This window comes from Lutra lutra, chromosome 14 (assembly GCF_902655055.1).
Source record: "Lutra lutra chromosome 14, mLutLut1.2, whole genome shotgun sequence".
NCBI classification, from domain to species: Eukaryota; Metazoa; Chordata; class Mammalia; order Carnivora; family Mustelidae; genus Lutra; species Lutra lutra.
The window spans coordinates 4740452-4766861 of record NC_062291.1 but is presented as its reverse complement, the minus strand read 5'-3'; the positions used below and the strand labels follow the sequence as shown (position 1 = coordinate 4766861).

The window sequence follows — 26410 nt, the reverse complement described above, 5'->3', positions numbered from 1 at the left end:
CTATGAGGACCCAATCAGGAAAGTAAGTGAACAGTCCTGCTCCTTGATCAATTTCAGCCTTTTATTCAGAATTTCCCCTCAGGCCATATGTAAGATTTATTGGATTTGTCTACTCAAGTTCCTGCTCTTCTTGAATTTTTCAGCCAACCACACTTAATCCAAACAGTATAAAATTGGAAATTGAGGGGTGTGCAAAGAAATTAGGGATGCTACAAGGTTTTCTATGGAAAGAACAGGCTTGATTGTCTGGAGTCTGCAGGTACAGCAGGGAGGGAGGAACTGGCTGGATTATGTGCCTCCTCCGGGAAAGGACAGAGGCTTTTTAATTAAAGGATGAAAGAGAAGGACATAAGTCTTTTAGTTGCTGGAAGGCAAGAATGAAAGGTGGCAAAATAAATGCTATTTCCGTGGTGCCTTGTGTCTTTGAGATCAATAATATCTCCCTGCTCCTCGATCTCTACATAATAACTTGCTATGTGTTGTAATCTAAAAACCCAATTTCAGAATGTATTTCTAAAACAACATGACAGTGTTGAGTGATATCAGCAGCCTACACGATATGTCCTCATCTTTCCCCTGCTTGATAGTGAAATAATGCTTGACCTTTACACGATTGTAATATACATGATTTCTCAGTTCTCTCTATGGTATTCTTGTATTTCCAGCCCTGGTCCTCTCCGCAAAGGGCCTTATGATTATCCTCAGGTCTTGGGTATATATCAAGGTTCTAGGCTATGAAAAACCACCCTCTTATCAAAAGCCTTTAAAACCATGTTTTCATTTCATTTTGTTCTGATACACCTTTATTTTACTCTGTGGGAATAAACCAAGACCACTCGAACGAGAAGAAGCAAAGGCAATACATTATTCAGAGCTTTCGATGGCAAGGGAGTCAGCCACTATTCCCCATGTTTTGGCAGAGACTCAAAGGCAGGAGGAGGAGTGGGAAAGCTTTGTAGTGGAGAGAGGGGAGGCTTCAGGTGTGCTCTGACCGGAGGCTGGGGACCTAGAAGCAGGCTAATTAGAGCATCCTTTGGGATTGGTCATGGGAACATATTTGGTTTTCTTTGGCTGGAAGCAGGGACAAAAACCAGGGAAGCTCTCAGTAATTAATCAAGTCCTGGCCATTTTGCGCCAATTATTACAGGGGTAATTATTTGGCTTCCTGGACTGTTTGCTAAAAATAATGGTCTGACTTCCTACAAGTCTGACTTAACACATCGTATGTTGGCTTCCTGGGCTGGGCATCTGGCCACTACCTATTTCATATTCAATCTCTTCTAGAATTTCTGAGAAAATAATCATGAATGTAGGTAGAGATGCTTTTTGAAGGATTATCCAAAGTATGGAAGAATGGTAACAACCTAAATTTACAACAATAGGGGTCTAATTCAGTAAATTATGCTGTACCAATGTAATATTACCTAACTACCATTTTTAGATGATCTAGAAGAATATCTAATCTCCGTAAATATCTATTGAACTTTAACATAATTAAGTATCTACATTATGACTTATTTTTTATAAAACAGAAAAGTATATTTGCCAAAAAAAAAAAAAATGGCTGGTGTACTAAGTATCAAATCGGCTCCTGTTTTCAGCATGGTGAGGTTCAGAGTGATTTAAAATTTTTTCTTTTCTGTAGTTTTAAATTACATACAATTCATGTGCACCATTTTTTATAGGCAGAAAATCCCTGTTAATGTGTTATTTTCAAGGGAAAAAGGAACACAAATAGTCCATATGTTGACATATATAATGTACCCATTTAAGAGAAGGAGAGACGAAAATATGAGAAAGAGGCATGGACAATAGAGTCCAGCTACATGCAGTGTGAGGGGGGAGGGCGGTCTGCGATGGCTTTCTGGAGTTACATACGCAATATGGTCACTGGCCAAAGCCACTTGTTATGATAGCACTTTCTCACAAATGTGTTTCTTGAAAACTGTGAAAACTTCTATCTTGACAAGCTGTCAAATGAAAGGCAAACATTTCTGTATCAAAGCAATTCTAGTGGTAGTTTCACAGATGTGCTGGGAATGTTTATCTCTAGGACTCACATAGAAACCAGCAATGTTTCTCTCAAAGTCTGAGGATGAAAACTTCGTTATATAATTGTGATGTGATTCATACCTCAGGGTAGCCAACGCCATTTTACTTGTTGAGGGTCCTGGCGGATCTTGGTGGGCTTTTTGAATGGCATGTCTCCAAAGGGCCTGAGGTTCAAACCACTCACTTGTGTTCTTTAGACAATTTCCTTGGAGGAAGGTAGCTCTTGGGATCTTTGGTCTTGGGAATAGGGAGGTCATTGTAACCCTAAAAATGACTGTTGGGTTATATATCCTGAGACAAGGAAGGGCTGACCCCTAGCGGTGGATTCTGTTGTGCATAGTGATGCAAGCTAAGACTTTGGTCCGTTATTTAAGGAGGATCGTAAAAAGTCAAATGACCAATCTGTACCCATTGCTCTTGGCATCCTTATTCACCTTAAAATACTCTCAGGGCAAGAAACAGGGGTACGGCCTCACTGTGTCTTCCATGGGGCCAAGTTTGTCGTGTAAAGTCAGCCGGGCTTGAGTGTCTACCTTATGGAAGGACTGAGTCCGCCTTTACCTTGAAAATCTAGACCTGGAGAATGAGTGAGAAGGAAGTATTGATAAAAGATTTTTTAAAGCGGTAAATGGGACCTTGCTCCAAAATAGCCAAGTTTGCTTATGAAATTTATTTTCCATCTGATGCAGACAGCAACACCATACTGTCCGTGGTGATTTTTCTTTTCTTCTTTTTTTTTATAGGGCCAGATCAGGCACACACAGCATTCCTCTCCATTGCAGGTGCCTTTTTTTAAAAAGATTTTATTTATTTATTTGACACACAGAGAAAGATCACAAGTAGGCAGAGAGGCAGGCAGAGAGAGAGGAGGAAGCAGGCTCCCCGCTGAGCAGAGCCTGATGTGGGACTCAATCCCAGGACCCTGAGATCATGACCTGAGCTGAAGGCAGAGGCTTAATCCACTGAGCCACCCAGGCGCCCCCGGTGGTGATTTTTCAACCAGCTAGGCCAGTGGTTACTGGAGTTATGTCGAGGGAATCCCAAAATCTGCACATAAAGTAGATGCTGTCTGTAAAGGTCTACGTAACTTGTCTCCAACATCTATACAGTTACGTTTTTCAAATATATTTAGGTATTTCATAATTAGTAAAATTAAAATTGATCGAAACACATTCTGAATTCATCGGAGCTATATAGATTTTCTGTCTATTCTTGTTTCAGTTTTGGTAACTTATTTCCAAGTGCCTTCTCATTAATTTCTCATTTAATATTATGTTCACACACAGACCAATGTTTTTCAGATAACGGCTCCCATGAGAAAAAGGAGGAAATCCAGGAAAGTGAAAAGCCTAATGGACACAGTTCCAAGCAAGGAAAATCGGACATGCAAAGTCAAGACCACACTAGCACCAGCCCCGTGCTCACCGAGCCTGCCAAGATCACGACCCTGTGAGCGTAACTTACTTACTTAGCTTCGTGGTGGTGCGAAGCATGCATCCGCTTCATTTTACTGGCTGCTCCTTGTAATGGTTTGTTAAGGATGAGGAGGAGTTCAAATAGTGTTTGAAACTTCTGTATATGTTAAGTTTCCAGGGCAGTAGACAGAGACAAATAATCTACCGGGTAACTTCCCAGCAAGATAGTTCTGTCTTGCAAGTCATCAGCGGGCCTGAGACATCTGTGCAAGATGAGATGTCCGTGGATGCGATGCATGTCTTCATTGATGAACATGGTGAGTCTTTAGAGCTCTTTACTAACGAGGAAGAGGGGATCAAGCTGGGGGCTTTCTCAGGCCTACGTGGTCCCTTAGGCTCAGCATTAGACTGTGGAACAGGAAGACTTAGTCCTGTGATGGCTCACATGTAATAACGTTCTTAGAGCAGAGTGTGCTCCCTCCTGCCTCAGGGCCTTTGCACATAGCAGATCGCTGTGCTAACAATGTGCTATGTGTCCTTCATATCTTAATTCTAAAGACAGTTATTCAGGAAAAAACTTCCCTGGACTCCCCAGACTTAATCAGGTTCCTATGCTTTTCAGTCTCTGAACACCTTATCCTTCTCTTTCTTTGATACTATTATAGCTTCCGATTATTTATGGACCTATGATTTGATTAATGATGTTGTCCACCTCACAACTGTGAACTTTAGGAAAGCAATGCCTAGCACTTAGTAAATATTTCTTGGATGTATGTTGAACATCTGACCTTGATATATATATTTTAGTGCCTTGTTATAAAAAGGATTTAAAATAGAAAAAGAAAAAAAGAAGGAAGGAAGGAAGGAAGGGAGAAGGAAAAAGAAAGAAAGAATATTAAGTGGCAAGTTCAAAGTTCTGTAGATAAGGGATATATAGGTTCTTGCTTTTTCAGGATGGGTCTTTTGTTTAAGTCCCTTATAGATCTGTTAAATTTTGTTATTTTACTCGATAAATGATCCCAGGTTTGGATCATAAACTACTAGGTTACCCTCTCTGCAGAACAGTATTTTAAGGACTGAAGTGCTTTTGCATCTGCAGAAATACAAGGGAGTCTTTTACATTATAAAGAACAACATTAACACTTGTATCAAAGCCTCTAGGGGGCTGCGGTTTGTCCTTATTAATGTATCTCTTGGTGGCAGGAACCTCCAAGTTGAGGTCCAGTCCTTCTGTCTCCATTCCAGCTGGTTAATTACACTCCTGGTCACCTGGAGAAGGTATTCCTAAAACCTCTTCCGGGGGAGACCGCTGACATTTACAAAACGGACTGGTTTTCACACCTCAGTACCCTGAACCTCTTTAGCGGGCTAATTTAACTCTGCAAATTAATTCCATCTCTGGCTTTTCCTCATTACCGGGCTGACACACCAGTCAGCTCCGGTTGCTCCAGGGCTCATCTGAAAATTCCCAGGTGGGGATGGCCTCATGCACACCACCAAGCAAAGCCACACCTGATAAGCCTTTTTATGCACATGATACAAAAACTCCCCAGTTATGGCTCACGCCTGTCGGACTGACCCATGATGAAACAGTGAACCCAAGAGAATACAGTGGACCCTTGAACAACAGGGTTTGAACTGGGTGGGTCCGTTTGCACGTGGGTTCTTTTGGATAAATACAGTGCAGGATTGTAAATGTATTTTCTCTTCCTTATGACTTTCCTCATAACATTTTCTTTCCTCTGGCTTACCTTATTATGAGAAAATAATATATAAAACATACAACATTTAAACTGTGTATGAGTTGACTTTATGTTATGGGTAAGACTGTTGGTCACCAACAGGCAAGCTGTTTGTAGTTAAGTCTTGGGGGAGTCAAAAGTTATATGTGGATTTTCAACAATGTGGGTGGTCGGTGCCTCTAACCCCCAAGTTGTCCCAGGGTCAAATGTATACAAAAGTGAATTAAGAGATAGTGCAAATTAATTGAAGAAAAGCAATTAAGTCTAGGTAACTGAGGCAAGCTTGTCTAAGCATGTTATTAGAGAGGTATGTCAAGAAGATTTTCTTAGTTAAGTTACACATCCTGTGGAAAAAAATAGAAAGAATGGACCTAGATTACCCACAATTATTATTAAAACAGTCTAAAATGAGTTTCCTCTGACATGACAAAATTTAAGCTGAAATGACCAGATACCAATAACTGTCTAATATTCTTTGCCGAAATTTTGTGGTTTTCCAGGGGAAATTAGATCCTGTTACTTAAAGTCTGGCAATCAGAGAGAAGGCCCTTTCCAGCACCCGCCGTCGAATTATGACAGTTTCTCTCATGCTCGGTAGGTGGAGGTTTGGTTTCAGGTTCCAGAGCTGTCGTGTTGCTGGGGGACATGCAAATTCCTCTGACTGCAAATGAAGTGAGGATCCTGGTGGGGGTGAAGGTGTTAATCCGTCTGTAGGTGTCAAAGCTTTGTGGGTTTCCTATGCGAGAAAGAAAATCTGATGTTTTAGAAAAATAAAGAATAAACTGACCCGTTTTCATAGTAGCTGCGTCCAATAATGAATTAAACTCATAAACATAAAGAGGAATCCTATGCAAACTGTAGTGCTCCCTTCAGGGAAGACAGTGTTGCAGCTCAAGAAGAACACGTTCTTAAATGTGTCCCGAGGAACAGACCAGAAGCGTAGTTAGCGCTCATCCGCAGTGGTGAAGGCTGGCTCTCTTGCAGATAGGTGATCTGAGTATTTGTTCTCTTTTCCTTCCTTCAGAATGGATGGACCAACTTTCTAAATTATGTTAATTAAGTTGATACTAAATTAGCTTGTGTATCCGGAACATAGCTGGGTTCATGGCAGTGTTGGGCGAGTTGTAGATCCTACCAATGGCAGACTGAATTCATTGTTCATTCTGGACTTCAACTTACTCTTCCTTCCTTCCTTCCTTTCCTTCTTTGAGAGGGTGGGGCGCGCTCCCATGTGCCTGAGCAGTGGAGCAGGGGTGCGCGTTGGGAGGAGAGGGGAGGAACCCAAGCAGATCCCCTGCTGAGGGCAGAGCCCGTTCGGGCTCAGTCTCATGACCCTGGGATCATGACCTGAGCCAAAAACGAATGCTTAACTGACAGAGCCACCCAGGCGCCCCCAGACTTGAAGATTCTTTGAGGATAATCCATGAACGCGCCTCCGTTGCTTGCCCTAAGCAAGGAAGTATGTTTCCCGCGTACGTGTCGTTAGACTTGTGTGTGTACTTGTGTGTACAAGTACTTGAAGATGTAGGGGAGTCCTTTGTGGTGCGGTTGGAATGCCTTGGGCCTCACACCTGGAGCGTTCAAAGGGAGTTGCAGGAACCTTGATTCCAGACCTTGTGGTTGATGACCCCTCCCCAAGGTCAAAGTTCCCTTCAGGGGTGTGCCCAGGAAATTGAAGGGGAAGCCTCACAAGGGCCTTGAAGAAAGTTCGTCTTTGACCTTGCTGTCTACCCTCCAGCTGGGATGTTGTGTGCCAGCCTTGCAGGGCGTTCCCTCACTGCAGTCCCTACTGCTGAAGAAGCTGGGCTCGGCCCTTGGGGCAGATCTGATGGGTGCTGCGGGCCGTGGCTCCCCCAGGCCACACGGACGCACCTGGGCCCCGAACCTGAGTCACTCCTGTGGGGGAGGGGCATGATCTCCATCACTCACACGCCTTTCACTCACCCTTCGTCTCCCTCCGGTGCCCACACTCCAGTCAAAATAGACAGAAAACAAAATTCTTCTCCAACCAGAAACATGGCAAGTCTCCATGCATATGTCCCCCACGAGGAGAGGGAGGTTTGCCCTCCACACCTTGGCCCCAGCCCGTGGGACATTTCGTGGCAGTGGCTTCATGGATTTGGAGATCTAAGATGGCAGCTTTCTGAAGCTAAATACTTAATTCTGTGTGAACACAGAATTTTTTGAAAATGTCACATTTTTTTGCAATCCTTAGTTGGAAGCTGTCGTGTTTTTAAACTAAATTTAGAACAGTTATCAGGCCCTTATCTATTCCAAAATAAAGTTACAAGACTTTCTTATTTTTATTTTCCTGGATAAATGTGCTTCACTTTCCCCCCTTGGTAAATACTTTAATTGCATTTGCCAGTAATGCCCGTTAGCATAAGGCCACATATCCAGGGCCTTAAAAGACTAAAAACGTAGTGTGTGCAAATCAGAATCAGAGAGAATGTCTACAGGGTTACCAGGAGGCTCCACCTCCTCAGGCCATGCCTCCTGGGGAGCTGCCCTCTGACTCCCGTTCTCCCCCAAGTTCTCCCTTTTTATTAGATTTCCCCGAGGTCTTGCTTTCTTTCATCCCCCCTGCATTTCCTCCCCAGATTTGAGCTCTTTTGTGGCCTATCCTCCATTCCCACAGCTGCCCGGGTTTCAGTTTGCCACAGGGCATGTCCTCCGAGTTCGAGGGCTTTCTGCCAGGTGAGGCCGGGGCTCCGAACAGGTGCTGGGGGCTGCTGCACATCTGTGCTGAGCAGCCCCTCGTAGCCACATGGAGAGTCTCGGGTCAGTCCTTCCAGAGCTCCGTCTTTTCCCATGCATACCGCAGTGAGACCCTGTTCCTGGTGCACACGAGACAATCCAAGTCAAACAGGTCTCATCACTGTGCGGATTTGGGGTCATTCAACGGAGGCATCTTGTAGATGTTTCCAAGGGTGCGGTGTCTCTCTACCGCTTCCCCATTTCTGTATTTTGATTCCACTGTCTGTCAGACACGTGCTCTGGTGTCAGAAGATGCCTCCTGTAGCCTCAGGCCTGTGTTTTCTCCTCTCGTTCAAGTCCAGTGAGGACAACAGGCTTCTTTCCCATAAACCCCCGAGGAGTCTCCTTGAGTCTGATGGGTTCTGGCTGGGCCACATTCCCGGAGCCCAGTCGCCAGGGCAAGTACGTGAGTTAGCTCTACGCTCAGCTGCAGAGCTGGATTGCAGGTTCCCCAGAAAAAAATCATGGGGGTGGCTCTGCAGAGGGAAGTTTGGAGTGAGCTGGATGGAGGCAGGGCAGCAAAACCAACAGATGACTCCCGTGGACTCTGTCCCTGGTAAAATTGTTCGATCAGGTTAATTACTGAACTTCATTAGAGAATGATGATCAAGTTTTGTAGAAGCAGCTTTGCCCTTCAAGAGAAGCTTTGTATAATGTCCCTCGTTGTCACTAATATTTCTCGTCTGTGAACGTCCCCACGGAGACTTCTTGGCCCACCACCTCACATGCCAAGTTCTGTCTCTGTCCACCTACCCTCTCTCCAAGGCAGTTTGACAGGACGCTGGTTCTTAAGAGCTCCAGGAAGGAATGGCACCCAGCCCCGCATAGTTTGTCCTCGTCGTGCTTCACAGATAACGTGGGATAATATACGTGTTTGCTATCCCGCGGGCAGGCCGGTGTTTGAGATGATCCATGTTCCCAGACGGTCTATGCTCTGAAATAGGTTCATCATTTAGAGGGGACTTGGTTATGGGGTGTTGTGGCAATTCAATGACTCATTTGGGCATAGGAGATGGACCGTGCTTCCTGGTTAATGCGTGAGAACAAAACTCAAGTCCGTTCACTTAGCAGAATTATAGCATTGAAGTGGTTCCCTCTGTGGTTCTGGGAAAGTGGTTAAGGGGCCGCCATCTGTTAAACTCATGCAGGAAAAACGGCTCAGTGCTCTGCAGAGTCCGATGATCTTCGGGATTTAAACTGTTGTCCCACGGGCTTGTGCTGGATATCCCAGCAGTCTCAGAGTCCTCCCCATGTTGGGGGACAGTGAAAGCTATGCCACCCATCACCGGAGGCTGGTTGCTTTGGATTCGTAATAAGCCTTGGCTTTCATGGCAGTTCATGATAGAATGATGATTTGGGTATCTGAATTGGTTATACGGAGGAAGAACTCTTGGAAGTAGGATAAAAGCAAGCAGGCTGTTTCAAAGGAGATATTTTATTTTAAAGATTTTATTTATTTGACAGAGAGCAAAAGAGAGGGAACACCCTCGGGGCGAGGGGCAGAGGGAGAAGCAGACCCCCTGCTGAGCAGGGAGCCTGATGGAGGACTCCCAGGCAGGGAGAATAAACAGGGGAAGCTGGCCAGTGGCAGGGGTAGGCGTGGTGGCCACAGCGGTCCCCAGGAGGGCGTTTATCCTGTCTGCGGGGACTGTTGCTGCTTCTCCTCCATCTGCCTAGGCCTGATCCAGAAAACCTGGCCTGACCAGATTTTCCAGTAATTTCTGCAGGGAGCCTAGAATCCACACTTATACGTAAAATCTGTTTTGTTTCACGTTATCAGTTTTAATTCTTTTTTTGGCAATACCACAGGCCACAGATGACGTGTGTGGCTGGCTGTGGTCTGAGGACTCCTGGTTGTCCCTCCTGCTCTGAAGCCCAGGCCTTCACCCCGCACCCTGTGTCCTCCTGGGGAGCTTCCCTTCCTGCAGAAACATGTCCTATGGAGATGCCCTTACGTGGCCCCCAATGCGTGTCTGGGCAGGGGTGCAGCGAGCCCGCTCCTCCACACCCCTGCGCGGCCCTGTGCCTCATCTCTCTGCTCTGTGAAGCCCACACGAGCCAACTCTCAGCCCTTCCTTTCTAAGCATCTGCTCTTCCTTGCCTTGAATGCCCTTCTCTGTTCCTGGCGTTTGGAGTAATCATCTCTCAGAGCACAGATGACACTCTGCCTCCTTATGCTTCTTTATCTGATCAGTCCCTACCGTGAAAATAAAGTGACTTTTCCATGCCACCCTTAGAGGAGGACTTACCACATTCCCTCTGGCACTTCATCCATTTGGGTAGGACTCCCGTACCGTCAGAGCCCGCACGCAGCCCTCTGCAGACAGGTGTTCCCTAACTACTGACTGGACTCAAATCCAATCACCACATAAGATGTGGGCAGGCCCATGGGTGCTCCGGACAGGGCGGGAGCAGCGGGGCAGTTAGGGGAGCCAGAGAGAAGCCGAACGGGAGGAGGGGAGTCGGCCGTGGGGACCATGAGACTGGTCAGGTGGCTCACACTTCGTTCTCCTGGTGGCAGGAACACTCTGACCCCTTTGTAGACAGAAAAAGTCCCACGAACGTGGCACTAATTATCAAGACAACATCATCAGATGACGCTGTCACCTTGCGAAGGTGGGAACACAGGAGCCAGGAGCACCAGTGGCTTGCCTGCTCATTTGAGTACAGAATCTGATCTTTTTCTAAGTGGGGAAATGGAACCTCAAAACCCTCAAACTAAAACTAAGAAAACCCACAGAACCCAAACAAACCTGTGAAATGACTGTTTAAACCCACAGCACATCGAAATCAGAGATTGTAGCTGAGATTAGATGCTTCCGTCTTGTATTCTGTTCAGTTGTGAGGTGGTGGCATCCACGTGGAAGGGGGCTGTGGTGGGACGTGGGCTGTGGTGGGACGTGGGCTGTGATGGGACATCAGGATCCAGAGTGGCCCGGAGTACACAGGTGAAAGTCAGTCATAGGCGGATCAAGTTTCGGTTCCCGCATTCATGAACTTCTTGGTTGACATTGAGCAACTCATCTAACCCTCTTAGGTATTAGTGTCCTAATGCATAAATGGAAATAACATAGTAATCACTGCAGTGGTGTTACAAGTTAAATATAATAGATGTTACAGTGCTTTGGACGGTACCCGCTGTAAGGACCTTGTTGTTATCTGCAAACACAAACGGTGGGCCAGAGGCTCACGTTCACTACTGGCCTTGTAGAGCTCAGCATCCTGACTTTACCTGGGTGGAAGCCTTCCCTCTTGGGCTTTTTTGAGTTACTTTATGAGATTTTCAGGTGGCTAAGGACTTTGCACTCTCTCTGTCAACCCATCGTACTCCAGCATTTGGAACTCTGTCGTAATTTCAACCCATCGTACTCCAGCATTTGGAACTCTGTCGTAATTTGGAACTCAATATTGTATCTCTGGCTCCTCATGCCATTAAATGTCGAGTTCTCCCACTATAGTAAATACAAACTTTGATTTTGAACTTGGAAGGATTCCTAGCTGGGGCTGTTGCTAAGCCATTCAGCCATGGAAGATATTGGAAAAGCAGTTTTTTCCCTGTGAGGCAACTTCAGTGACTGGGATTGCCTCCAACTAGGCCATTAAACCACCGATTCTTATTATTGGCAAGCTAGCCGTTCCTCTCTGCCATTGTTCAGTTCGGTTGCCGTGTGACAGTTTTATATCCTCGACTCTCAAGCATGAATAGGGAATTGTTTGCAGTGTAACTTCCATGTCTCTTTGGGGATTCCTGGAGGAAACCAGGAGAGGAAACAAATTTCCCTCCTCGCTCTCACTGTCATTGTGGGAACCAGTGCATTTCTCATTAACTGCTAAAGAAACATAAGCAGCATTTTCCAGTTGCACAGTAATTGTCCATAAGGCCGTTTGGTAACGCTAACAGTTCTGCTTTCCCCAGACCCTAGAATGAAGGAGCTATGGCTTCAATGGCAGCATTTGGAATTGCTACTCAAAGAAACTTGCAGAGGATAAATTCATTACCCCGCACATAGGACCGATTCAGTAGCTCAGAGCCCAAAATGAGCTAATCTACCTAGAAAGCTGTAGTCTACCCAGAAAAATCAAAGTTGATGTAGGCTCTCTGTTTGGAAAGCGTGTCTTGTGTCTAAAATGTTCCTTGCAGTCTGGACCTTTGTTTACTTCCTCTGTAGGTCTTACAATTAAAGCTTGATAGTTTCTTTTCTTTGTTCAGCAAAGATTTACGTCGTTTTTGTCTATAAATTCTCCCAAGTAACATAGCAGAGCTTTCTTCTGGGAGAGATATATAACCGTGCTTCAGTATTAATCTGGCTTTTCCAGTGTCATAAACGATTTAATGAAAATGCATACAAAATGCTTATTGTTTGCCCTCCAGTGAAATCTGGTGGGAAGACATAGTATTTATACTTATTTTGAACATCCATTATTCAAAAAGTAGGCACAGTAGTCTGCTGAATGGAAGACTCATTCTGGAGAATACTAGTTTAGATTTTATTTATTTATTTGAGAGAGAGAGAGGACGTGCCTGTGCACACACGAGTGCAGGGGCAAGGAAAGAGGCGGTGGGGGAAGGAGAGGGACAGGCTGACTCTGAGCAGAGCGCTGGGCTCCATCCCGTGACCCTGAGACCAGGGCCTGAGCCTAAGCCAAGGTCTGATGCATAACTGACTGAACCACCCAGGTGCTACTGGGGCATCCTAGTTTATAGGATTTTTACTGGGGGATTTTTGTACCTCAACTTGTTTTTAATTGAAAACATAGAGTAGGTTGGGCAATAGTGCGGTGATTTATCTGGATTCACTTGCTTTTGGCTTTTATTTGCTTTTGAATCCTTGTAGTACATATCAAAGCAGATATTGTTCTGGTTATAAACTGGGCTTATTTTTGGACATTGCTAAGTCTCTAAACCCATTGTGTACTATGCTCCAAAGATGGGTCAAAGCTCTGCACTTACTCTCTGTCACCTCTTTAGAATTCTTACTCTTTTGTTGACATTACCAGGCTTTCTGACCCTTATCTCAGTAAAAATTTCCTTTTCATTGGGATCAGCTCTCAGGAAAGCCCTTTCAATGATATGCCCCTGGTTCCCAAAGAAGTCAAGTAGCAGAAAGTTGTCAAAAATAATCCTCTCTTTTAGAATTCTTCCCCCCGCCACCCTTTTTCTTTAGTTAGAAGAAATAGTGGTCCCTGGTTTGGACTAGCTGAACTAGAGTATGGGGTATTGAAGTTAGTCAATTATGTCTTCAAAATGTGGAGAAAAATATGAATTCTCCCCATATTGGATATGCTCAGTTCTGTGTCCCATTCAGGTGTAAGTTGAGAAGGGAAAATCTAGTTATAAGTGTTTCAGAGTTTGCATACAGTCTCGTTACTATGTTGACTTGCAAAGTGGAGAGTTATGTGTGTACCGCTTTAAATTAAAAAAAAAAAAACCCACCACTTTTGGGAGATCTGGGTGCTTTTGATCACATAGTGGTGGGAGTGATCTGGAAGAAATGTCCAGGGCTTGTCTTTGAAGAGTTTCTGCCATTCCAAATGTCTGTGCCCTTCCTTGCTCACTCTCTGATACTTCTGCTCTGATCCTTATTTCAGTGTCTTGGACACAGGAGAGAGAGATTAAATTTTCATCCAGGCACAGAATCATAAGGATGGAAGGTTTACGAGGTTGATTCTAGAAAGACTTCTGAGGCCCCTTCTCTGCCTCCCTGGGAAGCAGGCCAGGGCTTGCTTGGGCTGGGCAGCCCGTGCCTTGGACGTCTGTTTTGGTGGCTATACCCCATACTGCCACACAGTGGCAGCAGACCCTAGGTTGGAGGCCCTGTCCCGGTCTTGCCTCCTGCTTGGCTGCGCAGGTGAATTGTTACCCTTGAGTTGTTTGCAGACTTTAAATCTAGAATCCCTGTTAAAATTCAATAATAAAGGTTATCGTTTTCAAAACATTGTTGCTTTACTTAAATATCCTACATGTTGAACATGTTGCTTGCTGTGACTTGCATTTTTAGGATGCCCACCTGGGTGGTTTGTTCCCGGGGTCCCCCAAGGAAGCCTGAAAAACAAGAGGGACGGACAGAAAGAGAGGCCCTCCTTCTCTAGAGGATGGGCCATAGTTTTGGAGATCTTGGGAAGAAGAAGAATTTCAGGACTTTCCCCCCCCACATTAATGGGAAAATATAGAAGAAGCACATGTATTTTGATTGTTAATTGTAGAAGCCTAGACGAATGGAATGAAACCTGGTGGGGGGAGGGCTACCAAATGGTAGAACACTGTCACCGTCGATCTGAGGCCCAGCTCTGCCCATACGAGAGTCACCGTCCTGGCCCAGACCAGCTTCTAGCTCCTGGTCCCTCTTTATTTCCTTCTAGCGTCTGCTTTTATCTAGCAGCTTCTATCATTAGTCACTATTTCTGCTCCTGTTCTGAGCTCAGTCTAGTTTCCATGCGGTCAGTGCCATCACCCTGAACCAAACGAGTTTACCAGAGATGAACCAGGGGCGGGTAATCAAGACCAAATATGCATGTTGTTCTGCAGTAGTTCCAAGTGCATTTTTTTTACTACAGGGTTAGAATATTACTGCTTTAGAGAAGGGACGATCTCTTAAAACTCAGCCCTTTCCCATTACATTTATTAATGCAAGGGGAAATCTCTGGCCTTAAGTTAGTAAAATAGAGACTTTTGATTTTTTATGTATTTATTTTTATTTTTTAAAAGATTTGTTGGAGAGAGAGAGAGAGAGAGAGGGGAGAGGATCACAAGCGGGAGGGGTGGAGGGAAAGAGAGAGAATCTCCAGCAGTCTCCACGCTGAGCACAGAGCCCGACGTGGGGCTGGACCCCACAGCCCCAAGATCACGACCCGAGCCGTAACCAAGATTGAGATGCCCAACTAACTCTACCAACCAGGTGCCCCAGACAGAGAGTTTTTAGATCACTGTGCAGCTCACAGTGCACATCTAGGAAAGGGAAAATAAGCAGCAGGTAGTCTGAGAAGAGCTGTCTAAGGCAGACAGGCGTTCTTTAAAGGCTGGTGGGCAGACTTGCATCCACTGCATGATTTTTGTGACATCACTGCCTCTTTGGATCTTGAGTGGGCCAGCTGGCGCATGGGGATTAAGCCGCATCAGGACCTCAAGAACATCTAAGCGGGGTGGGGGGCTCTCTTCTGGTTGAGCAGTGCTGACTGTAAGGCCAAGTAGGAAGCCACTGTAAGGCCAAGTAGGAAGCCACTGCAGGCTTTCTGATTCGGACCTACTGGTCCTGAAGCTAGGGCAAAGCTAGGCTTTCTTAATATCATCATACTTTGTTTCTAATATGCAACTTTCATGAAAGAGGTTAATTAAGTGAGAACTTAAAAAGCTAACTTAATAAGCTGAAGTTTGGGTCTCTTTTTATAAAATAAAGAGGATTAGGTGTGAATTGAGTGCATGACACTGTCTCCTCATTGAGACAACAAGAATTCATGTGTGTGTATGAAAAGTATAGGGATCATGTTGCTCTTTCATATGAAAATAAACAAAGTTGGGTCCTGTGTCAATAGAAGGAAACAAAACAATAAGGTAAGGTTGTTAATTGTCTGCTATAGGGGAGACACCGTTTGGTGGTTACATACCCCATCTCATTGGATTCTCACAACCCCTAAGCAGGAGATATCATCCCTGTTTTCCAGGTGAGGATTTGAGCTAACAAATGCTTATAGTCACAGTGATTAGGAGAGCAATATTTCGAGCCACGTTTTGTTTCATTCTAGAACTTACCCGAAAGATTTTGAAAAGAAACTGAACCCTAGATTTTTACATGGGACTTTTAAATGGCCTCGATAAGAAAATAAAGTTATTTATTGTTATTATTATTTTACTATCAGACACATGCTAAGTAATACGCAAATGGTAACTGAGGGGTGTTAACACTTCCCTCCTGTCATGTTTCCTGGCAGGAAGCACCTGCGGGGGAGGCTGGCTCTAACAGCTGTCTGTTACACCGCACACAATAGCCACTTCTTGGTTTATTTTGGTTGGCAGTAGAGGGCGCTATTCACTTTCCAGATCTTTCTCACAGTTGCACACATTGCCCGCCCATGCCTGCCGGTTTCTAGCCATCCCTTACATTATTGACATGATGTCAGACTGATCTTTCAGTTTTAGTGACGTGGAGTGACGTGCTCGAATTTGCCAAGATGCAGATTTCCCTGAATCTGATTGGGCACTTTCAGCCCTATTATATTTAGCGACGGAACAACAGAATTACAGGACGCCGTGGTTTCTGTACAAAGCAAAAAAGTTTGAATGAGCCATTGCCTTTATAAATCTGACTGATTCTTTTTTCTGTTAGTAAAAGATGTTACACCCAGACCACAGAGAGGAAGCAAAGGCATTGTCGGTGGAACAGTCGGCTAGATAACGGAAGGACAGGATTCTTAAGTTTGCAAACTCCATGTACTTCTTGATTTGCTTCCTAAATCCTGTATTTGACACATGAGGTTTCCTGAATGGTTCTTTCCAGGGACGCCTTTACCAAACGGATCATCAAATGGTCATGAATTATGTCTGAAAAATGTAGAGAAGTGTGTATGTGCACACGTGTGTGCGTACAGTGGGACTATTTTAAACACTGTTCTGATGGGATAAATATTTATGTGTTTGTGACTGCAGCCATAAGGAGGAAAGAGAAAGATCCAAAAACCTGTCAAGGACTTTATAATGAAATGTGAGGTAGAAATCAGAAAGGCATATGTTAGTGTAGCACCTAGGTTCTTGAGGTAGTTCCAGCTGCAAGTTTCATAAGACCCAAAATCACAGTGGGTTAGACAGGAAGTCCAAAGATATGATCAGTGGAGGTTAGTGAATTCAGGCATTCAATATTGTCATCAGGAAATGAGTTTTCTTGGCTCTGTTGTCCTCAGGCTTTTTCCTCATGCTGACAGTGTGGCTGCTGCAGCCCCGAATGTTTCTTACTCATGTAGCGTCTAAAGTCCGGGAGTAAGAGCGTGTCTTACTTTTGTGATCTTCTAAGAAATAGAAAAACTTATGCACGGGCTCCCTGATATGCTCAGCCACCTCCCCTTTGTGCCACAGTGGCCTTTTAGGATACGTTCTCCCTTCTCGAATCTAGGCACTGGTCCAGGGTAAATGGGGTTAGAGTGATGCCCATAAAATGACCAGGATTGATCCCCAGGACTAGAGAGGGACCTAGTCTCTTCTGAAGCCATAGTCTTGGATGAATGAATAAAATTGGAGCTATGTCAGCAGGAATTCCATTAGAAATGACTGTAGGGTAGGCAGTCAGGATTGCCCCCTCAAGGTGGCATCAAAATGTCAGCCCTTCCCTGGGCATGTAAGGGGGTAATGGTTGTAGAAGGCTTAGCCGCTCCCTACAGTGGGGATCCCCAGTGTCCTTGTGTTTGTGGGTAATGAGCCAACGACTCCCATGCTCCCACGCTTCCACGTAACCAGAGCTTGTCTTTTGCCGCTCCCCAGAGAGATGCAGATCAGCTCGTCCAGCACGACCACATCCGAGAGTCAGGACCCTTCTTCTGGGGACCCAGCGGTCAGTGCACTTCAACAACAGCTGCTACTCATGGTGGCTCGGAGGACCCAGTCGGAAACCCCACGGGTACGTTCCGGCCGCACTGGGAAGGTTCCAGAATCTGGGGTCTTGAAACTGGTTTTGTGGTCAAAAGACTGACAGAATTAGTCAGGTCCTACCATGAAGTCCATGCTGTGGCTGGGTTGTGGCTATCTCACTGCACGGTAGCCTACAGGGTGAACACGGGAAAGACGCCGTTTAAATGACGGGTATCCTTCGCTGACATGAACAGGATTGTCATTGTCTTACTGTTCTTCCAAGCATGTTAGAAATTCACGACATCGTTCTTTGGTTGCCAAGATGCAGGGATCCCATAAGGGCTTCCTTGGTTGGGATGCCTTTTGCTCACCATGGTTGGAAAATAGTCTGGATTTTTCTTTATTAATTTATGACAAACTTATATACTAAACATTCAGAGATTCTTAAAGAGAATCTTGACATGAAGAGAGATTTCATTCTTAGAGCAAATGACATTATCATCAAGGGGGCTTAAAAGATGAAGGCTTCCATTATATTATCAAGAGGTGACTTACTGATGTTCATTCATTTACTCAGCCCACCTTTATGAGGATGACTCTGGGAGAGGCAGAGCAAACGCTTCAAGACACAACACGTATGAGTCCCATTGTGAAGAAACAAATTAAAAACACAAATTTGAAAAGGAAACCATCAGAAAATGGACAGCAACCAAAATAATTAGGACAGGCAATAATGGAGATCAAATAATATGTTATTTAAAAGAATTTTGAAGTCAGGCTTAGGACTTGGAGCTTGAACCTTATAGGAAATCTTGGAGGTTAGGTGTGATTTTCCCTTAGACTTATCATCTAAGGAAACCAGTGCAGAAGGCCCTGGTGTTGGGGCATTGGCTGGACTCGTCCCAGCCCAACGTTCCTTTCGCTTTATCCTTTGGTCACTATTGAGATTTCCAGTTCTGCTCGCCTCTCCCCAGCAGCTTCCACCATGATGTCTCATGAGCCCACTTCTGACAACCAAACAGAGGCCCTTTCAACTCCCCCATCCCAGCATTGGGCTGACTGGCCTACTACCTATACTGTATCCTCTTCACTCCTCTACCTCTCTCTGCAGGAGCTTTTCCAGGGAGCTCTATACTTCTGCCCTTGACAGGAGGCCAACAACTTAAACCCACCTGTGTGCATTCTGATGGTAGGCCTGGTCACTTGCTCTCCTCCACATAACAGGCCCTCCTTTATATTTTAGCTTTTATTAGGTACAGTTCATGCTCCAAGTCCCAACTCTGACTTTAAGATCCTTTTAAGTAACATAATTATTTGATCTCCATTATTGTTCATCCTAATTACTTTGGTCATTGTCCATTTTTCTGATGGTTTCCTTTTCAAATTTGTGTTTTTAATTTGTTTCTTCACAGGGGGACCCATCCGTGTTGTTGTGTTTAGCTGTTCAGGTGGCTTTGGCCTTAACAGTGAGCAATGTCTGAGCTCTGGATTCTGCTGGGTTCCCCTAAACGAGACTGCAGAAGGAAAGCAGGCTTCAGCGTCCCACGCTCCTCCTCCCAGAGCAGGGCCTCGGGGAAAGCGACCTGATCTCTCAGAGGCTCAGTTCACCACGTTTTAAATTGGGATAATAGCATTTATGAGGAAGAGATCTTGTAAGGTTATGAGGATTAGAAATCATATATGGCAAAATTATGCCTTAGAATCAGTGATAATGATTAACATCATCAAAAAATTTTTTTTTTAAGAGAGAGAGAATGTTTGAGTGGGGAGAGGGTAGGGTCAGAGAGACAGAGGAACAGAGATGATCTCAGGCAGGCTCCATGCCCAGCAAAGGGCCCAACTCGGAACTCCATCTCACAACCTTAAGATCATGATGTGAAGGGGTGCCTGGGTGGCTCAGTGGGTTAAAGCCTCTGCCTTCAGCTCGGGTCATGATCTCAGGGTCCTGGGATCGAGCCCTGCGTCGGGCTCTCTCCTCAGCGGAGAGCCTGCTTCCCCCCCTCTCTCTGCCTACTTGTGATTTTTCTCTCTATGCATCAAATAAATAAAATCTAAAAAAAAAAAAAAAAAAAGATCATGCCCTAAAGAAGTCAAGAGTTGGATGCTTAACTGATTGAGCAACCCCGGTGCCCCCAAATTCTTATTATGGAGCTCTTGAAGTTACCATTATTTTGAGCGGTAGAACTTTAAGGTAGCTTAGGGGAGGGGGAATGGACCTTTACGTTCTTAAATATTTTAATATTACCAAAAAATATTTCTGAAATATACCATAGACACACACACACACACACCCCTTCTTAAGCTGAATATGCTAATCATTTCAATTGTTGCATATAATTCAGACTCATGAAAGGAGCCTTGCATATTATGCTGTAAATACAGATCCTTACAGGGAGTGTGAACAATGCATTTATCTTATCTCTTCAAAAGAACTTGTGTTCACCTTACGCCCTGTCACTATGTTTGCTAATCTCTTTTTTGAAATAGTAGAATGAAATGTGTGAGCCTAGCCCACTGGGCAGTGTGACATGGTGGTTCTTCACTCAGGCTTAATTAGTGAATCAGAGACCGAAAGAAATTTTTGGCCAGTGTGTCTATGCATTCACATAAATCAGAGACTCAGTCTCCATCGTGAGCCCTACCCTGGTCTTTGCTGATGCTCCGCAGGAGCTCTGCTAGACCCCTTACTCCCAACTCCCTCCAGGGTTATCTAACGCACCTGCTCCCATGGCTCACTCCTCTCTCCTTCTCTAGACATGCAGGCATTGATATGCTGCTGTTCATCACCGTGTTTCTGATGGCTAGATCACTTGTCTGCCCCCCAAGACTTGTCAAACCCCTTTAAGCTACAAACTCTTTCTTGTCATCCTTTGAATTCTCAGCGTACAGTACTCACAGGATCTGGCTTAGGGAATCTGTGCAACAAGTATTTGTTGGATGGGTAAGGAAATGAATGACTGAAATGATGAGAAAAATTTCAATTTGGAATTTGTACCAGAAAACAGGCCATGAATAATTGCTATAATCCATGGAAACATTTAGCTCTGAGGCTCCTCGTTAGCCAAGGTGAAAAGTGAAACTCCATGAACCTGATTTTCTCATCCAGGAAGTTAAGTTATGTGCTGATTTGTACCTCAGAATGGGGCTGTATTTGGAGAGAGAATCTTTAAAGAGGTAATTAAGTTCAAAAGAGGTTATTAGGGTTGGCCCTAATCCAATAGAGCTGGTATCCCTCTAAGAAGAGGGGAATCCAGGCACAGATCCACGTGAGGACACAGAGAAGACGGCCATTGACAAGCAAAGGAGAAAGGCCTTAGAAGACTCAGACTTCCACCTTCAGAACATTCTGTTGTGTCAGCCTGCCCACTCCGAAACTAATAGAGAAGTCAAATCATTTTTCTTTGCCTTAACTTCTGAGATTTTTTTAAACAAGGATTTTTATTTAAGGAGCAAAAATAGCACAACTTACTAGAATCTTTAATAAGTTTGCAAACACTATAGATGTGAATATTCATGTGATTTTGTTTTCATACGGACCTTCCCTAACAGCAAAGGGTATAATATTAAACCTCAACTTAAGGCCAGTATTTTTCTTATAATTCCGAAGAATGCTCTCATCTTTGCTGCTATTTACCCTTGACCTATTTTCCCGTCCGACCTGAATTCCCACATCAGAAAGCAGTAAACTGTGGTAGCCCTGGTATTCTTTGTCTATGGGACATAAAAGAAAAAGTTCCCCTTTGTTGGGGGAGGTTTATCATAAACCACATAAGTTCCTTGTCATTAACAGAAGATGATCTTCTGGCTGACATGACACAGTTTCCGCTCTGGTCTCTTTCACATCGGAATAGAATCCCAGACACAAGCAGCACTTACCGTCTCAACTTTCCTGCAGTGCTACGGCCAGTCCATCCTGTATACGGCCGTCCTGGATCCTGCCTTTGTGATGATCAGCTGCCCCTTGAAATGCTGTTTGCATTAATATTTTATAATCTGAAGAATAACTTCATGTTCCGTAGCTGAGTCAGAGCACTAGTATCTGGGAACAAAGGTGGTAAAATGGGCCTCCTTGGAGAGCTCTGCTGTGGTGCCCCGTGAAGCCCCTGATGCAAGCCAGATATTCTGACCCCAGCGACTTCCACTGAATTGAGAAAAAGTCTGCCTGAGTCTAACCTTCCGCTGTTGAAGTCGAGGAGAATCTGCGCAACCTTTCCAAGGTGGCACCTCCCCCACCTTCACGGCTGCTCTTCTCTACTCTCATCCCTTGTCTGGTCTTGGCCCTCCTTACCACTCTCCTGTGCCTTATGTGTGTCAGCCTACAGGAAATTACAGCCCATCTTAAAGCTTTTTTGCAGAAGTACAGAGCCCAAGCAAATGGGTGAAAGTAGAGGTTAGAATGATCGAGCCCTTCCACGTCTGGGTGTACATCCAGAAGAACATAAAGCGGAGATCCACAGACATCGCTCCAGAATAATCCAGCAGATGTCTACATGCCCTTGGCCGTAGCAGCATTCCGTGCAGTAGCCAAGGGGTGGGAGCAACCCAGTGTCAGTAGACCGGTGAATGCGGGGACAGAATGGGGGTGCGTCCTCACAATGGGGTATTCAGCCTTAAAGAGGAAGGACGTCTGACACCTGCTGCAGCATGGGTGAACCTTGAGGCTGATACCAAATGAAATAAGCCAGCCACAAAAAGACAAATACTCTAGGATTCCACTGATGGAGGATCCTAGATTTGTCAAAACAGAGACAGAAGGTAGAGAGGTGATTGCCAGGGGCTGGGGACAGAAGGGAGAGTTAGTACTTCCTGGAGACCGAGTTTCAGTTTGGGAAGGTGAAGACATTCTGGAGATCTGTAGTACAACAGTACGGATACGGTTAACAGTACTGAACTGTACACTGACGAGTGGTTAAGATGGTAAATTCTGTGTTGTTTTTTTAAGCACGGTGGCAAAAAAAAAAAAATACAGGTTAGACATAGAAGATGTGCAGAGGGCTGGGGCACATAGAAAAGTCTCACCGATAGTAGCAAGAAGCGACAAGCAATGGCCAACAGCAAAGAGGAACCTGGGGGCTGTGTCTTTTTTTTTTTTTTTTTTTTTTTAGTTCAGTTTAGTTAACTTATACTGTATTGTTTTGTTAGTGTCGGGGGCAGAATTTAGTGATTCATCAGTTGCATAGAACACCCAGTGCTCATTACATCACGTGCCCTCCTTCACACCCATCCCCCAGTTACCCCCTCCACCCAGCCACCTCCCCTCCAGCAACCCTCAGTTTGTTTCCTATAGTTAAGAGTCTCTTATGGTTTGTCTCCCTCTCTGGTTCCATCTTGTTTTATTTTTCCCTTCCTTCCCTTATGTTCATCTGTTTTATTTCTTAAACTCCACTTATGAGTAAAATCCCATGATAATTGTCTTTCTCCGACTTATTTCATTTAGCATAATATCTTCTAGGTCCATCCATATCATTGTAAATGGCAAGATTTCATTCTTTTTGATGGCTGAGTAATACTCCATTGTGCATATGTGTGTGTGTGTGTGTGTGTACCACATCTTCTTTATCTGTCAGTGGATATCTGGGTTCTTTCCATAGTTTGGCTGTTGTGGACATTGCTGCTATAAATATTGGGGTGCGTGTGGGGGGCTTCATTTTTAATGGCCTCTGTGCCCAGAGAATGGCAGGAAGAGCCCAGTGTGGGAAGTCTAACAGGAGTCTTTCCACTTAACCTGTGACTTCGAGAAGCCACATCCTCTTCTTAGGATGAACTAACCACACTCAGTCAACACCATCCCCACTAAGGGGCTGCCCAGAGCTTACTGCCTCACACCTTGGGGTGGCTTCGCAGCCCTTCTCCACCGTGGATCACATGGCCGGTCCAAGCACCTCACACAAAGATTTCATTTTAAAATGGTGCCAGGCTGGTGTGGTATTCTAGTGCCTAGCAGAGACAGAGGTTAAGTTTTAAGCTGGAAGAACAGAGCTTCAATATTGCTGTCAAAGAATTCCTACTAATAAGGATCCAAGGAAAAGTGAATAGTTGTAAAATAGACCAGAAATAAGAGCCAACAATGCCAAACAGAAAGCAGAATCGGACTCTCAAAGGATTTAGAAACGATAATGATTAGATTCAGAATATGGACTAAGTATGTCTTAGAGATAAAAGAAGAGGTTGAAAGTCTGAGTAAGAAGCAAAAGGCCATGTAATGACCAAGCAGATCTGATAAGAGCACTGGATACTAGAAATGAGCAATATAATAATAACAATGAAACTTGGAGGATTCAACAGATTCGATACATAAGAGCATTCAAAGCTTCCATAACCGCTGGGCTTTATGTAAAACAGAAGTGAAGAGAAGGTGATAAACACAACATTCAGGACAGTGATGATCCCGTGAGGCAAGAGGGAAGAGGATGGGACCAAGCGGTGGCCCACAGGGAATTTCTATGCTAACGGCAATGTTTTTTTTCTTATACTGGGTGAGAGCCACACATCTAGCTCTGAATTAGCTTTTTTTTTTTCTTAAAATATCCTTTGTACATTTAAAAGATGTGTATTTGCATTCACTCCATGTTTAAACAATGATGTATTTTTAAAAATCATGGTATCTGGGGTGCCTGGGTGGCTCAGTGGGTTAAAGCCTCTGCCTTCAGCTCAGGTGATGATCCCAGGGTCCTGGGATCGAGCCCCACATTAGGCTCTCTGCTCCGCAGGGACCCTGCTTCCCTTCCTTTCTCTTTCTGTCTGCCTCTCTGCCTACTTGTAATCTCTGTCTGTCAAATAAATAAATAAAATCCTAAAAAAAAAAGCATGATATCTAGTGTTATTCAGTGTAGGGAACAATATCTCAAGGTACCCCAGAGTCTGGGGCTTTCACTGATGATACGGAGGATGAGCACCGAGTGCACCTGAGCTTGACGGTGAGAAGGTATGCAGGTGTGTCCAGTAGCTTCTATTTAACAGCACAAGAAGGGAAAACTGGATATGTTTTGAAGATGGATATGACAGAGGTCAACATTAAATTCATTAGATTTGGAGAGCCTGATCTTTGGTTTTCTGAGAAGTCCAGCAATATGGAACATTTTGCTCCTCATTGCTAATGAATAAATGAAACAACTATGAACCGATATTTAATTGCAAATGTAGTCCCTGGAAATGCCATCATAACAGGCTGTCTTCATGGCTTATGTTTTAGAGATGGTATCAAGCAGGTTTGGCTGGTTTGGAGTCTGTGTGACTGTTAGATGTCCAAGGGGTGTTTTCTTACTGGCAGTGGGATGCCACGGGGTGTGTCTGCCATATCCTTCCTGATATTCCCATGCCCAGCCTTGTGTCAGGCTCCTAAGAGTTACTCATTTTGTATGTTAGACATATCCATGAAGACTATGTTTTGTTTTGTTGAAAATTAAGTTCTTCTCCATAAAATTAAAGCCATCCTGAGATGTATTTGGGGCTAACACATTTTAAACCTGGAATTAAAGTTTCCCATTTGTTTTATTGGTTTAGATTTTTTTCTATAGATATCTTGGTGTTTCATATCTTAGGTCTCACCAACAACCTAGAAAACTGGCGATGAAAACCTTTTTACTCTTAGTAAAATTTAAATATTTATTTCAACATTCTATTAAATAACACGCCTTTCAAAAATTAAGGCATTTCCGATCTTTTGTTGAATCCTGATCTTTTATGAGAATTATTTTCTCGGCCTTAATTAACAGCGGTGTTTTGATAGGAGTAGCATAAATTTAATGGTACGTTATAGTGGAATGGAAGTGTCTTGGTAAGAAAGGCTCTTTTTGTTGATGGTCACCTTTCTCTGAGGGTACCCATTTTTATGACTTGTGTTGGTTTACATTTCAGAATCAGAACATCTGCTTTTTGTACTTTTGTTATTACGAGGTATATTTATGACAATACCATGTCGGTATGAAACGCTTTCTCTGTTGTTTCTTTTGGTACCTGAAAGCATCTGAGTCAGGATCTGGAAGATGCGTCATGTTCTTCGACACAAGGAAAATTCAACCGAGAGCAGTTTTACAAGTTTATCATTTTCCCTGGCAAGTGGATTAAAGTCTGGTACGATCGACTTACCTTGTTGGCGTTACTGGACCGGTAAGCCCGCCGAGCACGCAAATGTATGGATGGAAGACACAGTGGGAGCACACAAGGGCCCTCGCATGCTTGTAAAAAGAAATTGCCACTTGCTAATGTTCTCTGGAATGTTTTCAAGATGCATGCCTTTTGGGCTGCAAACCCAAAGGCGAAGCGGTGAGATCCTGACTGTTGGAGACAGTGGGAGATAGGAGAATTAGGGAACATGGTTTAGACTTGAGGTTAGCTCTAGGGATGGGGTCATGCCTTGGTGTCCGCATGGCTTCCCACATTTCTGTAGGAAGGCCTGAGGTTCCATGGGTTGCCTGGAACGTGGCCCATGGGATGTGGGCAGGGGGAGATGAGGGCAAATGAAGAGATACACCAGTTGGAATGTTAATGTTTTCTTTTAAACCCTTTTACTTTTTCTTTCTTCTTCTTTGCATTGATCCTCAAGATGAAATGTGGGGTTGGAGTTGTGTCAGTGCACAGGGAGGGAGACGGGAGAGGGTCCAGTTCGTTGAGGCACGGGTGGATCTGGGGCCAGGTCAGAGCCTTCCCGTGTCGGCCTCTTTCTCGCCCCCGCTGATCTCACGATCTACAGAGATCAGGATTTTGATCCTCAGGTGCCACGCTGTTCTGATGGGAAGTTTGGTTTGAAAATTCAAGATGTCTTTACTGACGCCATCATCAGCAAACGCAGAGTCTCACAGTTAAATGCCAGCCAGTGGGGGCCGTGGGAAGGCTGATCCCCTGCCTTGCTGTAGCTGGTCCCCCAGTGACTTCCTGTTATAGTAATGTCT

The 26410-nt window shown here is 44.5% G+C and overlaps 1 protein-coding gene across 2 annotated transcripts in view; it reads left to right on the top strand.

Annotated features, from left to right (window-relative positions):
* Nucleotides 1-26410, top strand: part of PCNX2 (pecanex 2) — a 280264-nt gene that overhangs the window by 41685 nt on the left and 212169 nt on the right. For both annotated transcript variants that reach the window (XM_047702153.1, XM_047702152.1), the window contains exons 6-10: nucleotides 3354-3501; nucleotides 3639-3784; nucleotides 5710-5803; nucleotides 17433-17568; nucleotides 25483-25628. In XM_047702153.1, coding sequence (XP_047558109.1) covers nucleotides 3354-3501; nucleotides 3639-3784; nucleotides 5710-5803; nucleotides 17433-17568; nucleotides 25483-25628 — 670 coding nt within the window. The remainder of the gene's footprint in view (nucleotides 1-3353; nucleotides 3502-3638; nucleotides 3785-5709; nucleotides 5804-17432; nucleotides 17569-25482; nucleotides 25629-26410) is intronic.